This window comes from Oxyura jamaicensis, chromosome Z (assembly GCF_011077185.1).
Source record: "Oxyura jamaicensis isolate SHBP4307 breed ruddy duck chromosome Z, BPBGC_Ojam_1.0, whole genome shotgun sequence".
Classification (NCBI taxonomy): domain Eukaryota; kingdom Metazoa; phylum Chordata; class Aves; order Anseriformes; family Anatidae; genus Oxyura; species Oxyura jamaicensis.
The window spans coordinates 41,468,793-41,485,684 of record NC_048926.1 but is presented as its reverse complement, the minus strand read 5'-3'; the positions used below and the strand labels follow the sequence as shown (position 1 = coordinate 41,485,684).

The window sequence follows — 16,892 nt, the reverse complement described above, 5'->3', positions numbered from 1 at the left end:
AGGTAGAGAAAGTCCAAATGAACTATTCCATCAGCACCATTCAAGCATGAACATTTTAATCAGTTTTACTTCCTTGGAGTTCTCTAACACAGTTTACGCTGTCATTCTGAAAGCACTTAACACAGAGAGTGTGAAAAACCACCAAGGCTTGTTATTGCCTTCACAATTGATGGCAAATAATTTTGCAGACTTCCTATCATTAAAATGTCACTGCTAAAAATTGAGGTTCAGCATTTCTTGTGCTAAACTGCATTTTCTTTGAACACCATCACATACCTGTTCTTAAGTTTTTGGTGCATTTATCTCTTTCTGTGATAAACAGGCAGTAGCCTCCATTTCTGTCTTACTATCCAAATGCAGTTGAAAACAGACTATTTTAAAAGAGGAAAAAAAAAAAAAAAAAAAAAAAACATACTCTGATAAAATTCTTATAAAGTTGCAAGTTAAATTCCCTGGCTCCCTTATTAAAACGTAACCACACTCACACAGCATGTTCCGATTATATAGTACAATGGATTAAAAAAAAAAAAAAAATTAAGACAGACAACTCAATTTAGTAATACAGGAAATGAAAACATCATTCCTAATTAGATCATATTGCTGATTTAAGGCTACAATTTGTGTGTTGTTCCAACAGTGTGAACTTGCAGTTTCTAATTTAAAAACACGGCAGCTATGACACATGACAAAATCAACTGGATGCATTATGTTGCTCATGCCAATGCACCCAACCTGGAGAGGAACACTGAGTGTGCACTACTAAGTACCCCAAGAAAGAATCCTGCACCATACTGCCCAGGGCAAATACCACCAGATGCAGATTTACAAACCTCTTGCAGAGCATGCTTATGATACATAGTTTTGGTTTAGTTTTTCTCCCTGTATCTCTCAAGAAGAAGATGGATGATATTTAACTTGTTTCAGTCCGTCAACAGTTTTAAACTGAACATGACCTGTGAAAGAAGTCATTATAACTGTGTTTCATTCCATTAAACACAACGAGTTTATTGTCAGGAGAACAAGCAGTCTCTCCAGGTTCCAGGCTCACTTCAGCATTTTGCATTTAAACTGCACGGATCAGTGATTTGGTTCATTTACCAATGAAGATAGAATAATATTGCAAAGTTAAAAAGGTGCTTCATCAGATTCCATTAATCAGAGAACATTCATATAAAAATATATATGTGAAACACAAAGAGAGACGTGATTTGTGCACATTCTTTTCTTGTGCCATACTCCATTCCAGTAAAATCCATTTTAAACTATAACCGTAGTTCCTCCACCCAAACGAAAAACTGTTTAGCATCAACGAGGTGAACTGAATATGGCCCCAAAATACAGAGAAATCTAAGCTACATTTGTATTTCAAAAACTCAGACACTGCTTCTGCCTTCTTCCAATACACAATTCAGTGGGTAATTAACAGGTATCTTTTGAAAAACTATCAACAAACACTGGAAGCTTTTTAAATATCGGTGTTAAAAGAACATGAACTTTGTGAGACTTACCAAGCAGCAAAATAATATAAAACAACATAATTAGAAATATAAAAAAGACATGATTTCTAATTATGTGCTTTGCTTTTTTTTTTTTATTGGTATTCACTTTACAAAGTATGACAAGCCTTTTCGAGTCCCATGCTACATTTTCAGACTCTTAATCTCTCTAAGAGCAGGCATAAAATTATTGTAGGTATTCATGCAACTAGAACTTAAGCTCTTTTGATAACTTGCTATCTTATTTATTCAATTTTTAATGAATCTCTTAAAGACTGAATTAGATTACTTCCCTAGAAATCTGATGAACATGAAATTTTCAGTCCGTATTGCTCCTGTTTCTCTAAAACTAAATACATGGCTACACAGCATTTTTTTTAAGTCAACGTAAAGCAAGAGTGAAAAAAGGAAGGTAAAACCACTCTTCTGAGGGAGATGAGAGCTATCCCTTTTTAATCCACAGAAACAAAACTCAGATATTACAAAGATTTCAAGCAATGGAATCTCAGTTGACTTGAAAAGATAAATTCAGACAGCAATATACAAAATAGGAAATTCACTTCTGTCTGCTGTGGGCAGACCGATAGAAGTAACTGCCGGGCTCCCAGACAAGCTTCTAGCCTGTTTATATTTATTCTGTGTAGTTTAGCGGTTCATGAAGGCAGGATAAACTTAAATAACAAGTGCAATAGGCAGTATCTACAATGACACATGGTCTACATCAATAAACTTAACATTTACTAGGAATCTAATTACTTTTCACAGTCTTTCTAATATATGCAAGAGTGAATGACAAAAACGTACACAGACTGTGACATTCATATGCATGCGTGTGCATTTACACACGCACACATGGTACGTGCACATACACACCAACACTACGCACACATGCAAAGCAGACATATAAAAACTTCTACAACAAAGAAGCCAACCTTTAACTACTTACTTTATGCAAAGAATGTTAATAGAAGGCAATATTTTTGGTTAGGTAATGAAAACTAATTGGGAAATTATTCATCTCCCACTCTCCCCACTGGAGCGTAAAAGACGTACAACAAATGTTATTCATGATTCTACACGACTCGCTCTGATTCACCCCCTTCTTTCTAACGGGTACTTCAGAGGAAATAAAGGTTACTCTTTTCCATTTATATCTTCTAATTGACTACCAGTGTTTTCTTGTGGTCAGAGGGATACAAAATAGAGTTAGAAACAGCCTATTAAAAACAAGCTACAATCAGACCACTGCTCTACACTACCGTCAGCAATGATCAGAGAGTCCTGATTTCCTTGTTAAAAGACAGAGGCATAATTGAAGCAATATCTTCACTTCAGATTGATTATTCGGCGACCCTTATCCACATCTTCACTCAGCAATTTGAATTTTAATGAAAGTAAATGGAATAATTAGCATTTCAAAGTGTGTTTGATACACTGAATAAAAAAAAGGAAAAGACTTTTATGTATAATCTATACACAAAAGAAAAAGCATTTGGGAGGGGGCAGAATATGGGAAGTACAGTTGTAGTGTCTTCATTAGAATAACTTAAACAACTGCTTTTACCAGCTGCATAATTATACATGTGAATAATGTGCTATTAAGCTATGACTTCTCACCTTTATTTTATGTAGTGTGAGCAGCCATGCCTTTTGTTGTTATGCCTTTCCTCTCCACTCATAAAATGTAAACACTGTGGCTGCCCACACCCATAAACCTTGCAGGGCTTCTGTACTACCAGCCAATACTGCTGGTCGTAAAGCTTTTAAAAGAGGGGCTCCCCACACCTGTATTTTCAGACAGCCGGGACTGGATCCTGTGAATGAACTGGGGAAGGGTTACTGTGCTTATTCTCCTGTATTTAAGCAAAAGGCAGCTGAATTATTTTTTAACATTCAGAGAGAAATGTGTGGTAGATATTTATGGTCTCGGGCCACCACACAGAAAAACACACGGGCAGCAGCAAGGGGAATAACCAACCCCTCAGTAATGCACAGTGCATCATACAAAGGCTATCTGTTAGCATGGCTAGGGAAGCAGGCTGGCAAGCAGTATGCAAAGGAAGCAATGTGGCTTAAAAAGGACAACAGAAACAGATAGCCACTCCGCTTCAGGGAATGGATACAACACAGACATTAACCCTCCGAGTCTTCTCAGCGCAGCACAAGCAGAAGCTTTCAAGCAGCAACCAGCTTTTACAAAGATCAAGCTACCCAACTCCCTTCCCCACTGCCCCCAGCTTTAGCCCACCTGATGGAAATGAGTTCATAAAATAAAGAAGAAGAAAGCTGTTTTCAAATACTAGTCGAGCTGAAATGGAAGGACCACATACCCCAATGATTGCGTTCAGTTCTGCCATGGTCACTTGCTTGGCACGCTCCACAGCCTGCACCACTTGTTGCTGGTGCTATAAATGAAGATCAGAAACAGAATAAAATTATTAAAAAAAAAAATACTAAGCACAAATTTTCTCTCCCCCCCCCCCCTTTTTTTTTTTTCTTTTAAATCACATGCAGGGCTTGAAATAATTGTTCTCTAACAGGCAGTCAAATTCTGTGTGTAAGGTAAGAGGAGGATTTTATTTATGCTATTACTTGACAGGAATTACACCCTTACCACCAAAAAGAGCTATTTTATAACCCGGCTATATGGGGGACCTGTCTTCCTTTTGTTCACAAGCACAGTGTGCTCCTGAATTTACATGCCACCTTAGAAAGCAAACCACTTTCCTTAAAGGCATGGAAACTTTTTCATTAAAAAAAAAAAAAAAAAAAAAAAAGAGCATACTGGAAAATGAAAGGTATGTATTTTCAACAACCACACAGTGCCCACATCACTGAAGGATATACAGATTCTCTTCCTTGGTACATTTCAAAGCAGCTCAACCGTAAGAAAGAAATTTAAAATGCCATTCACAATTCTGTCAAACACGTGAAAGAGAACTAATTATTTCAATCCCCAACATGTAAATTTTAATAGCTTTAAAAAGTCCATCAAAAACACATGGTCTAATTAACAACACAGTTTACAAGCTTCAGTGGTTATATTATCTCAGTTTGAGTGATACTGTATTACTGCAGTAAATTCAAAATTGCTGTATGCTGAAAACTGATTGGTATTTATTTGAAAACATCAGCTACAAATAAAAGCAATGTCCTAATCCTGCAACCAGACCTGGGCCAGGTTGGAGCTCCACTAGTGGCAAATTCATCTGTACATGCAGCCTTGCAGGATCAGCATCAGAAGCGACAAACTGGTGCAATGTAGGGCCAGGACGAAGTGCATATAGGTTGTATGATCAGTACTGGGCGTGAATCACCTTTGATTTAGAGCCACAAGCTGAGGCAGCCTGAGCTCGGACGGGAGTAAGGGCCCTATGGAAAAGCTCTGTTGCACCAGGGTTTGGCATTCTTGGATATGTCAGTTCTCAGTGTTCCCCCCACTACTATCTTTGTAATAAAGGGAAAACAGAGTTTGCAACGCAGAAACAAAAATCACATTGTCCTTTCCCCAAAAAACTCTCAGGACAAGGAGAACCAAGCCTAAAAATCCAACCATAACCATGAAAAATGTTGACCCCAGCTATGAAAAATGGATGTTTGCAACAATGAAAGAGGTAATCTAGAAACATTCCTGGAAGGTAGAAAATTGTTTTAAGGTTTGTTTGTTTTTAAGCAAAGAAGAATTAAATGACGGAAATGCCAGGAGAGCAAATAACATACTGCTGCAAACAGAATCACAGCAGTCCCATTTAGAGTTTTATAAAGCTACAGTGCTAACATAAACCAAATCTGTCACTTAAGAGCAGCCAACATAAAGAACAAAAAGCAGGACTGAACATGAGCAAATGTGTTCTTGGCATTTGGGAAAAAAAAACACTGCAGTGACTGATGTATCACCATCACGGATAACCGCTAAAAAGGAAATTACAATTCTCAAGCCTCGAGTTCCTGATGATGTGTTATCATCTCCAGGTCATCACGTGATGAGGACAGGTACAGCTTGCATCAATAATGTAGCTGAAAGCCCTGTGATACGTGGCTTTATAAGGCAAGGGGGTGACCATAAAAATTACAACACCATTTTCTGGTGGAAGTCAATTATATCAAAAAAGGATCTTAGTGTTTGATCCTGTAATAAAAAATAAATAAATACAAAATAATAATAATAATTAAAAAACCACAACTGATCATTTGAAAAACAAGAACAACCCACCTCATTTACTGAGAGGTTTACAGTCATCATTACTTTCCTAACATCCCCTAGGCATTGCCATTTTACATAGATGTAAAGACAGGAATGTAGCTCCTGATTTGTACATATGAGCACTCTTTACAATTCCAACACCCATTTACTTAAATCCTGTTCCTAGGGCCATGGGGAAGAAAAGAAAAACTTCTGAGGAACCTGAAGAAAGCTGGCCTAAAACATCAAAGCTATTGCAGAAATGACTCCAATTTCCATCCAGGCTTTGAAAAACTAAGTCAACTCTGCAACAGTTTAAATGGTTTCTTTTCCTTTACAGCAAACGTACAAAGAATGGCTCTGAAGAGTATTTGGGGAAAACATCGTTTCATTCCCAGGTGAGGAGAACAGAAGGTGGAAGGTCAAGTACCAAAATCTCACTTTAAGATTTTTGCTGAAAAGCATTGTAAGACAGAAATTCCCTAAGCAGTCTCACAAGGCATCTTTCATTGATTCTAATAGGTTTGAAATCAACCCTTCATAGAGAGGAGAAAACCCACGGGCCCTATGACACTGAACCTAAATTAGGTATAGTAGAAACAATTAAAACTCTCTATTGCTAGCTGCTTTAACATTGATTTAATCTTCAGTGGCACGGTATGCACAACACCCAAAATAGATGGTCTGTAATTAGCCTCTCCATCATTTCCAACTCAGCTCAGCAACCCACTCTCATCCAGCTCCCTCCCTGCCCCTTGACACCCATAAGCTACTTTGAGTCACAGATGCAAACAGCACACACCACAGCATCACAGCAAGAGAAAACTGAACAGTCCCTGTACTGACTTGCACCTTCGTGGTGCGGGGACCCTAGCTCCTTTGCCCCTTTGTGAGCAAGGGAGATGGGGGCTCCACTTAAGGACCACAGCCCTATAATGGGTGGAGACCTCTAGATCCAGCAGAGCAAACAAGAAGGCATGGAGCAGTGCTCCGGGGTCCCAGCACAACCTGAAGCCCACATGAGGGGCAGGCAATACACACAGTGAACGGCGCGGCAGCATGGAAGGACAGACCGCCGCCCTGCTTCCAGATGGACGTTCGGTGGCATTTTTCTGCAAGTGCTCCAGTAACCAGCAGCACCACGTTAACACCACATGGTAGTCTGCCCCTCACATGATCATGGAAAGGCTTAAAGCCAAGTAGGAAATACAGAAATAAAATTTTTACTTTTTTTTTTTTTTTTTCTCCAACCAAGAAAGACAAAGGGTTGCAGCTTTCACACACAGTAATGCTAGCCTTCCACCCTGCACACAAGCCAATGACAAACCAGTTTTCTTCAGATATGAGAAAACAGTATTTTGCATCGCATTTAACAGGCCACAGCAATGAACTCAATACCCTGCCCCGCCTGTCACCCTGACTAGTATCGGTTCTCGTTTTTAACTTCTTCCCTGTCTCTTCTTTTCATTCTTTTCTGTTTTCTGTAATGAGCGGTGTCTGCAGTTGCCTTCTGTTGGAAAATCTTCTCCTTCCAGTCTCATGGCGGGTAGCGACAGAGACCACAAATAGGATGGAGGCATTTTCACCATCACATTGTCTTACTGCACTGTCTGTCACCTAGCCCTGGCTCCTGGACATGCATTGCAGCATGGTAGAAAATACCTTTTTTTTTTTTTTTTTTTATTCTTTCTTCTTTTTTAACATGTCAGAGCTCCCTGCTGCTTCCAATGACAGGCGAGCCATGCTGACGGCAGCCAAGCAGCAGAAATTCCTCCTGACAAGCATGCACAGGAGCTGGTGTTAAAAATACCTAGTTCCAGCCTTTCTCATCACCACTAACAAAACCCGATGAACAATTTACTTTGCAGAAGCAAGTGGATTCTGCTATGTTTTATTCATATTATTTTGTTGTTGTATTATCTGTTTAGAGGGAGTACAGACCAGGTCTTGCTAAAGAACTGCAGCAGTGTCATTCTGAAAAGCCTGATCTACAGACAGCATAATGAGATGAAGCAGTGCTGAAAACACTAGTGAGAACCAGAGAGAAAAAAACACATCTACAGTGGAGTACAGCACTCTTAGAAAACTAAAAGGGACCAGCAGGGTCACTGAATCCACGCACTGTACCTCAGACAAGAGGTAAGAACCACTTCATAAAATCCTAAAAAAACTACTAGTGATATATGCATAAATTGCTAATAAGATGCCTTTCGTGGTAGAAGGATTAGAGATATCTGACAGCTCCCTTGTACTTGTACTCTAGTATGGGCAAGACCTAGATGGAGGCAGATAGTTTTCTCAGAGTTTTCTCAGCCTCTCGTATCTCAGGCCAACAATTACTTCCTTTTAAATAGTATCTAAGGACTCCTGCTCTGCTTCTGTGTAACGTGTCATGCTCTTCACCCAAATCCACTGAGCTTTAGAAGCACCTCCCGAGAATATACATACAGTGAAGAGTGAGCATGTTATGGCCCATAACTATCTTGCAAAACAAAAGCCATCCACTATTATAAAGGTGTTTGAGGAAAAAAGACTGGATTTGGTAACACATGCAGCATTTCATTTTTGTGTGTTTCTTTGCACATATGCATGCAACTGTTTGGCATTTGATCTTGCTTCTAAGTAAACATGACCACCTGATTTTGTCTGGGGAACTTAAGACCCCTGTTAAAGAGCAAGCTGTCTGGCTTGTTATTATCTAAGTTTAGTGGTAGTTGGACGGTATGGTGAACCTTCAGAAAATGTTTCTCATAGCTTCCTCCAGTCTACATCATGCTTGCAGTGTGGCATAGAAGTCGACAGGGAACAATCCTATGAACATCTGTCTGGCTTCTCAAGCAACATTTGTAGCTTGTGCTGAGCTCCAGACTGCCATGACTACTTCGTTAGCTGTAAATCAGTCAGCTTGTGCGTGTCTGCATGAATATAAACACAGTCAATATTTACTCAAAATCAGGTAACCATGATATAAGAGCAACTGTAGTCACACTAAACAAACACAGCACTCCAGCATATGAGATCATTTGCCTCTCAGAGCACACTGACAGGGTCAAAAGGCAATAGCCACTGTTTGCACCCAGTCGCACACACCACGTTGACCAGACAGGAACAAGACTCAACTTGAAAGCTGCAGGGTTATGCAAATGCCATGCTGTGCTGCAGCTGGTACACTCAGCTGAGAAGAAGCATAAATTAGCAGAGGCATAATTTACAGCTTTAGACCCCAAATGAACAGTGTCTAACTGGCTAGATCATCAGATGATATGAACATCAGCTACCTACACCAGCTGCAGCCGATCTACACTAAGTTAACTGAGTGCTAACAGTTACTCCAAGTATTTACCTATAGTTTGTAGGCACCCCCTTCCTCATATATAATAGAAAAGTACTTTGAGCACACCGATATCTTACAACATCACACAGAGGTGGAAAATGACTGTTGCAACACAGGAAGTCTGCAACAGCAGCAGAAATTGAACGCTGGTCACCCCTGAGGTTCATCTCATGCCCCGACCACAAAGTTATTCTTTCTTATCAAAGTGGGAAGCTCGTCTTTCTTGATGATATTCCTTATAGTCTTCCTAAGCTGGAGTCAGTGTAAAAACAAGGTACCACTTGACTGCATATTTAGGCAGGTTAAAAAAATATTTTCAAGTTATACTTAAGTCATCTACAGCATTGTAAAACTGACTCAAGTCTTGTGTCTGTAAAACTTCCTGAATATTTTACTGGATTGCTCCTTGAAACAAAGCAGGCAGTAAGGCACAGTAGGGTGATGTATTGTAATTGCATCCTTTTCATGAGATCTCTAGTGATTTTGGCCACGATTTCTTACTTCTAAGTGAGTTATTGCAAGCCATTGATTCCTTACAAAGTTAACAAGCAATAAGACAAGTTAACCTGGTGCTATTATGAGGCAATAATGTTGCCATCAGTGCATGTAACCACTGTATTTTGTTCATTTTTCCCTTAGGCACAATATAAAGGAGTCTGATCACATTTTTCAGCCACTATTCCACAATTAGACTGTATGCAAACTGCATAAACAGCAAAAGCACACTGCAATTCAATTCTCTATTAATCTAGATGATGAAATAAATAGGCTTCCATTAACACCCTCACTTCTTAAAGATACAAATTAGATAGAAACCAAGACTAGCAGAACACTCAAAACTGGAGATCAGTTCTCTTTTGCCTCATCAGCATATGCCACCAAAATAACCTAATTTTAAGAAGTGTTTGTACTTATAGAAGTCATGCAGTCACCAATATTTTCTTAACCCCAATATGAAAATTATCACCATCAGTGGCACTGTCAAGAAATGTGAAAAGTTTTTTTGCACTTCCCCTTTCAATCTTTCTTTGCTGTCTAGCCCTGCTCCCTTCTTGCTAGATGAACTAAAAAACACGTTTGCCTCCAAGCAAGACAAATGTGTACACTGGCTTTTTGGAAGTGTTCCCTTTTGTCTGTGTCAATGCATGTAAAAATGGTGAAGTTGTGAACTTTTCTTGACCTCTCCATTTCCTTTGTAGCCTGAAGAGCTTTGACATCACAGAGCATGCACAGAGAAGCAGATGTAGGACTTGGTAAACAAGACATGCAAACAGGTGAAGGGAACTTCACGGGCCATGGTTCTGAAAACCAAAGGCTCACTAGCACAGAAACCATAAGAGATACTGTTTTCAGATCTAAAAACTTATCTCAAAGCTCTGATTTAAAGCCTAAAAAAGAAAACAGTGGTCATGAAGCATACTGACAATAGTGTGCTTAAGTCCTTACTGCATAGTACAGTACCCATGACAGAAGCGGGACATCATTTACTAAATTTACAATCTGGGTCATCTCTGTTGTCTACCTATATAGTTCTTACAACAAGCATATTAGTGAGAAAGCCACTGAAATTGTTAAGTTCATGATTATTTTAAAATTATGTTCTCCAGGCCTGGCTTGATGGCCAGGAGGTTGTCAATAGTGATCAGAGCCTTTGGCTTATAGTTCAGAAGTTACAGCATGTGAGCATCACAAGGGAGGTTCACATTGACTGAGGAAAAGTAAGAAGCACGATGTGAAGCCATCACAATGCCTCCTCTCTCTAATATATGCAGTTAATCTGTACCAGTACCAGCTTTCAGGAGAATGACTCCAGGGTGATTTAGTACCAGGGAGAAGAGAGCATGATGCAAAACAGAGCAGAGAAAAAGGAGAGAGTCTGTGCTCACCTATGTGGGATGCCACTAACACTAAAGCTCAAAAACTCACTGCCTTTAAAAAAAAAAAAAAAAAAAAAAAAAAAAATCTCTTAAAAAAAAAAAAAAAAAAAAAAAAAAAACATTCCACATGAGAACATAGACAGGGTAGACGCTAACATTCTCAAAATCAGAGCCAAAGGCCAAAATTTAGCAGTCACTGTGAACAAAACACATCTCACTTCAGATGTACTCCCTGGCAAGAACCAGACCTGCTCCAGGAAAAACAGGCTAGGTTCTGGAAGCAGAGCAGACATAGCAGTGCAACTTGCTTGTGTACCAGTTTTGCTTAGGATTTCATCTGAAAATAGCAGTACCAATAGTAGTACAGAGTTTCTAAACATTTTATCACATACTTGGGAGAAGATGTCTCTGTCATGGAAATACTGATCGTGTGCCTTCGCCAAGATCACAGCTTTGCCTGCCAAGTACTCACCCCTGCCTTTGTTTCAAAATCGTGACATTTTCGTGCTTGCTTTAGCATGAGTATGAATCAGCTTTACACTTCATTTTTATATGCTGTGTTATTCCTGTGCAGCAAATAAAAACCCCTAACTAGAAGTACAGTGATTCCGTAGCAGTAAAGTACAAAATCAACAGTTACCCGTTTTAGATCCATGCAGCACTTGAATTCTGGTCCCCCAGCAATCTAACTAGATCATTACACATCATTTAGTTTCCACAAACCCATCTTTATAGGCAAGGAGCACTGCTGCACTCGCAAACACTGACAGGTCCTAGTTTTGATAGCGTCATTCTTGTTTCAGACACAGGCAGATGCGGGCGCATATACACAGGCAGCATCAGCTGAACACTGGCGGTGAGCACACGGCCCCTGGTACATAGCAGGATGAGCAGCTCTCTTGAAATGCAATGGCACTTTACAGAGCAGCTGAAAAGGTGGTGGAAAGAGCCCTAGCATATTCTCAGGCACGGATATGATGTTTTATGTATGCAACACAAAGAAATACAGCTTCCAGCTTTGACTTCTCAGCTACTGAAGCGAAACCACACGTTAAACAGATGCGCACCAACAGGCACTTGCAGACCCCACCTCCCTGTCCCTCTCCCCCAGTAGGGTGGGCAGGGGAAGCCATCATGCACCCGACATCTCCTTTCATGAACCACGCTGCCATTTCACTTTGCACATGCCTGCGGCTCCAAGGCTCCCTTGCTAGCTCCAACCAACTCCCCCAAATCCCAGTGCCCCTCCAAGAATCTACTGTGCATTCAGGATAATACCAGCAAGGAGTAATTTGGAGAAAATTAGTACTTAAAGAAATTAGCTCACAGTGAGTTTCAATCTTCTGTCTATATTCCCCAAATACACAGAAAACATAAAAGGATTTACGATAATAAGTAATCTGGGATGTGGAGAGAAAACAGGCAGAAAAAAAGCTGCATTTGTAGGTCTATTCTGTTGAGCACCACTATTCGTTTCACCAAAACATAAGTTTCTGCCAAACTTTAAAGCTTGTTGCCAGGAATGTTGCACAAATCATGCCTTTCTAGCATTTTTGCAAGCTACCTTCTGATTTCAGATTGACAAAGTCAGAATTGTGAGCAAAACTGCATTTGTGTGTGACAGCAAAGTATTTAAACAACTAAAATTTTTCTTAACACATTACAAAACTTGCCATTTCATAAACACATTTAAATGACATTATAATAGAATTGGAGAAGATAATTAAGTTACAACAAGGACAACGCAGTGGAAAGTCATCTACAAGCACTATGAGATTCATAAATGAACAGTCTCAACACAAAGTCCATTTTTGTAACAGATATGATGAGGCAACTGTTTAGATTAGTACCAGTGCGAACTACTACCTACCTCTTGGGACAGGAAGGGAATAACTTGTGCACATATAGCATTCAGCCTCTTGACAATTTCTGCCTGCAAATGACAAGAAGAAAGAAGTTTTAATTATATAAATTCTCAGACGAAACTGTTACCCATGAGCACAGAACATACGTTTGTGTTCATCTCTAGCCATCTTCTGGCTAGGACAGCTTAGCAGAAGCATTTGGATGCCTATTCAATAGTTCCTAGTAGACAGTCATTTCTGGCAAAAAGTTTTACAGTTTAGAACTTCCATATAATACAAAGAGAAGTTAATTTTCATTATATAAACAAAGACATTTGTTTTTAAACAAAGATTCTTCGGGATATTTAACAAAAAAGAAAAACAAAATACTGTGTATTACACTAAAATCTCTCCTAAGAGGCAAAAGGAAATATCATTTCAAATTTCAACGATGCCACTGTAAGTGAAGGGATCAAATAAACCAGTTACTTATACATATATATATATATATATATATATACACTTCTCTATATATATATATATATATATATAGGGCTATGAAGATGGTGATAGGCCTGGAGGGGAAGACGTACGAAGAACGGCTGAGGTCACTGGGCCTGTTCAGCCTGGAGAAGAGGAGGCTGAGAGGAGACCTCATCACAGTCTACAACTTCCTCCTAAGGGGGTGTCGAGAGACGGGAGACCTTTTCTCCATTAACACCAGTGACAGGACCCGCGGGAACGGGGTTAAGCTGAGGCAGGGGAAATTTAGGCTTGACATCAGAAGGGGGTTCTTCACAGAGAGGGTGGTTGCACACTGGAACAGGCTCCCCAGGGAAGCTGTCACTGCACCGAGCCTGTCTGAATTTAAGAAGAGATTGGACTGTGCACTTAGTCACATGGTCTGAACTTTTGGGTAGACCTGTGCGGTGTCAAGAGTTGGACTTGATGATCCTTAAGGGTCCCTTCCAACTCAGGATATTCTATGATTCTATGATTCTATGATTCTATATACATTGGGAGAACATTAGCAATACTATATACAACTTCACTAATAATAATTTTACACATATTTTATACATTTTTATTTATATACTCTTGCATAATTGTATAGTATTTTTGCCATTATCAAATCCAAGGTTAACAGTAGTTACTTTCATGATGCAGACCATAATCATGTTCAGAAATGGATAATATATGATGCTTTATTTCCACGCTGCAGATCAATTCTTATTCTGTGTATCTAATCTGCAAATCTCAATAGAGACAGAGGAGATTTGGAGAGATAACACAAGAATTACAGCTTTAGTGACAGAATATTTAAAGTGATGTAGACTTTCTTACAATAAATTGTAACTTTCTTATAATAAATTATAACCAGGGCCAGTTCTTCATTATACAGTAGGACACAATGCTCTTCCTCTTGCAAAATCACTAGCCGTATGACAAAGACGTATAAACTTGTGCAATTTGGGCTTCCTTCTTTTATCAGCAACCCCTCTGGCCTTTTTGCTATGCAGTCTCTTAAATTGCATAACCTTAGAAATGAACCGACAGAACAGAAAGGCCCAGAACTAACATTAAAAAAGACAGAACTACGCAGAAAATAAACCCGTGTTCAAGGAATATTAGAGTTACATTGTTACATAACCAGAAGACATGGAACATGTGAAACTAACTCTGCCCCCTTGTGCGTACTGTGACACACTAGTGTTTACACATGCTACTTCTCAATACAATTTTTTCATTTCTCCAAAATCCATTTAAACTCCCATCGGTTATTTATGTATCAATCTCTATGTTGCACTGTCCCAGCATCTTCTCACTGATCTTCATGATTTATGCAAGTCCCCATCTCACTAAAGTTATGCATTTTAATACATGTTTGACATTCATCTACTGGACATTTTCTGTTTTACCAGCAAGCATAGACACCTTAAATGACCCTTGAGAATATGTTCATCACAAAGCTAAATTATCTGCTGATTTCAAAGGTCTATACATGCCTATAATATCAGATATGCTACAATGCAAAACCTAAACACTCCTTTAAATAGACAGTATTTGCTATTTCATCTGGACATTTATGAACTGCTTGTTACATTAAGCAATACAGGGAGCTACGAGATGCGTGTATCTAAGCTTCAGCCAGAAAGGCTTCATGATCTAGTACTGCATTATTTGAGAAGCAATATTTGATTAAGGAATTGTAGACTGTAATACAATTCACTCTTACAAAGTACCTGTGCTGTAGTAGTTCAAGCACCATTAATTCAGTCATTACCAAATTTTGGGTCCCAGCCACAGGTGTTTGTTTGTTTGTTTGTTTTTTCCCCCCCAAGGAATCTCATGAGTGCCTTAAAACCAAAAAGAAAACTACATGTCCTGCTCTCGAAGGCTTTTCCAAATGAAGAGAAAACACCAAAGCACTGTTGTCTATGACTCAAGCTGAAGTCCCTCTGGCCTACCCTTTAAGCAGCAACAAAAAGGATGTGATGCTTTCCTTGCTATGGAATAATTCCTCAACAATTCCCTCTATAAAATGCCTGTCACAACTACACACACCTCCCACACAGCCCCAGGAGGACTTTTCCCTTGGCTACGCTCAGCAGCAGGCTACTCCCACCTTAGCTGGACAACTCAAACTCGGTGATCGAATAGGAGCATTTACACAACCTTAACAGACCTCTTGGTATCAGCTGCACCAGAGTACAGAACAGTGGGGGTCCTTTCACACAGGAAGGTGAACTGAGTGAGAAACTACCTAGCCGAATGTACAGAGAAGAAATAGAGCTCAGTGAGTACTTTAGGAGATGCTGAGACATCCCTCAGCCATAGTTCTCAGCTAGCCATGGGGCCTGCTGGACCAGTCACGACAGAGCTGAAAAGCCCTTCCTAAGCACAACCTTTACAAGCAAGACAACTTCCTTGTTAAAATGGTTCCACTTCCCGTGGCAATGAGCTTTTCTCATTGTGTGGTTCTGCGTACACTTGCATTTTACACCTGCAACACTAACACTTAGATAAAATTCAGAGCAGTTTCCAGAAAGACAGTTGTTTTGAAGAGCAAAAATAACTATTACAAGGTCCTGGCGAGGGAAGCAAAAGGAGGAAGTGATCAGTAAGAAGCAGTATGCACCATCTCACGGTGCTGCTATGCAAAAGGCAGTGATAGAGCCGCCTGATGAAGAGCGAGTCAAAACAGTTCTGGGAGTAGGCCGCTTCACATGGCACTCAGCAGACCTCTCTGCTCCTCGGCAGGGTAAGTATGCAGCAAGGAAACACCCCAGAGAAGCAGCAGGACTTCACCGAGGGTCTGCAGAGGTACAGCTGGACTGAGACATGGGCTGCCTGACCCTGAAGATCACAGGTTGAAGGAAAGAAAGTGCTAGGTACGTGCACAAATGCTAGGAAGGACATGACATATTGTGCAGTCTGACAACCTCAAAAGACCTGATCTGCTTTTGTCTGCCAGAGACGGAGAGACTTCACAAAGGGTACACAATCCACTTTATTATTCCACAATGCTTTGGGGCTTGACTCTAAAGCAACTGCATTTCAGCTTTCTTAGAAAGTTGTCTTTGGATGACTCTTGCTATTGCCAAAGCAGACATTGAGAAGTGTAAAACGGACACTGAACTATTCTTGAATATTCAAAGATGAAGTCTTCAACCATCTCAAAAATATTCCAGAAAGAGTTAACACTTCAGCATTAGCCCTCCACTGCCTGCAGATATTGCTGGGAAGACTTTAATTACGCTTCATTTATTCCTTAAATTCAGAAAAGAAAAAAACAGAGGCTTCTTTACAAGCGAGTCAAGAGCATGGCCTGCAGATGAAGTTCACCTAGGCTTATATTAGGTTCATGTTCTTGTAAGTGTTGCCAAAAGCATCAGAAATGCACTACAGTCCACCCTTCTTCCAGCTACTCTGAAACCCTGCAGAGGTGCTGGACTCGATGGCAGAGGGACATTCAATGCTTGGGACTGAAACATGATGCCCAAAGCAGCATACAAAATTTTAAGGGGGACTTGCTTCATTCCCAAATTTTCATACAATTTCTCTAAATTGTAATTACATATCAACAAATTTGTTTCTTTAACCATCAGCAAGTATTTACAGCAAAAAGTATGGGCAAGCTGTATGCTCACACAGCAC

The 16,892-nt window shown here is 39.8% G+C and overlaps 1 protein-coding gene across 1 annotated transcript in view; it reads right to left on the bottom strand.

Moving 5' to 3' along the window:
* The window catches only part of TLE4 (TLE family member 4, transcriptional corepressor), a gene marked incomplete at its 5' end in the record, with an annotated part of 96,829 nt that overhangs the window by 52,738 nt on the left and 27,199 nt on the right, over nucleotides 1-16,892 (bottom strand). The window contains 2 exons of the mRNA XM_035309921.1: nucleotides 3,827-3,901; nucleotides 12,761-12,823. Of these exons, the coding sequence (XP_035165812.1) occupies nucleotides 3,827-3,901; nucleotides 12,761-12,823 (138 nt within the window). The remainder of the gene's footprint in view (nucleotides 1-3,826; nucleotides 3,902-12,760; nucleotides 12,824-16,892) is intronic.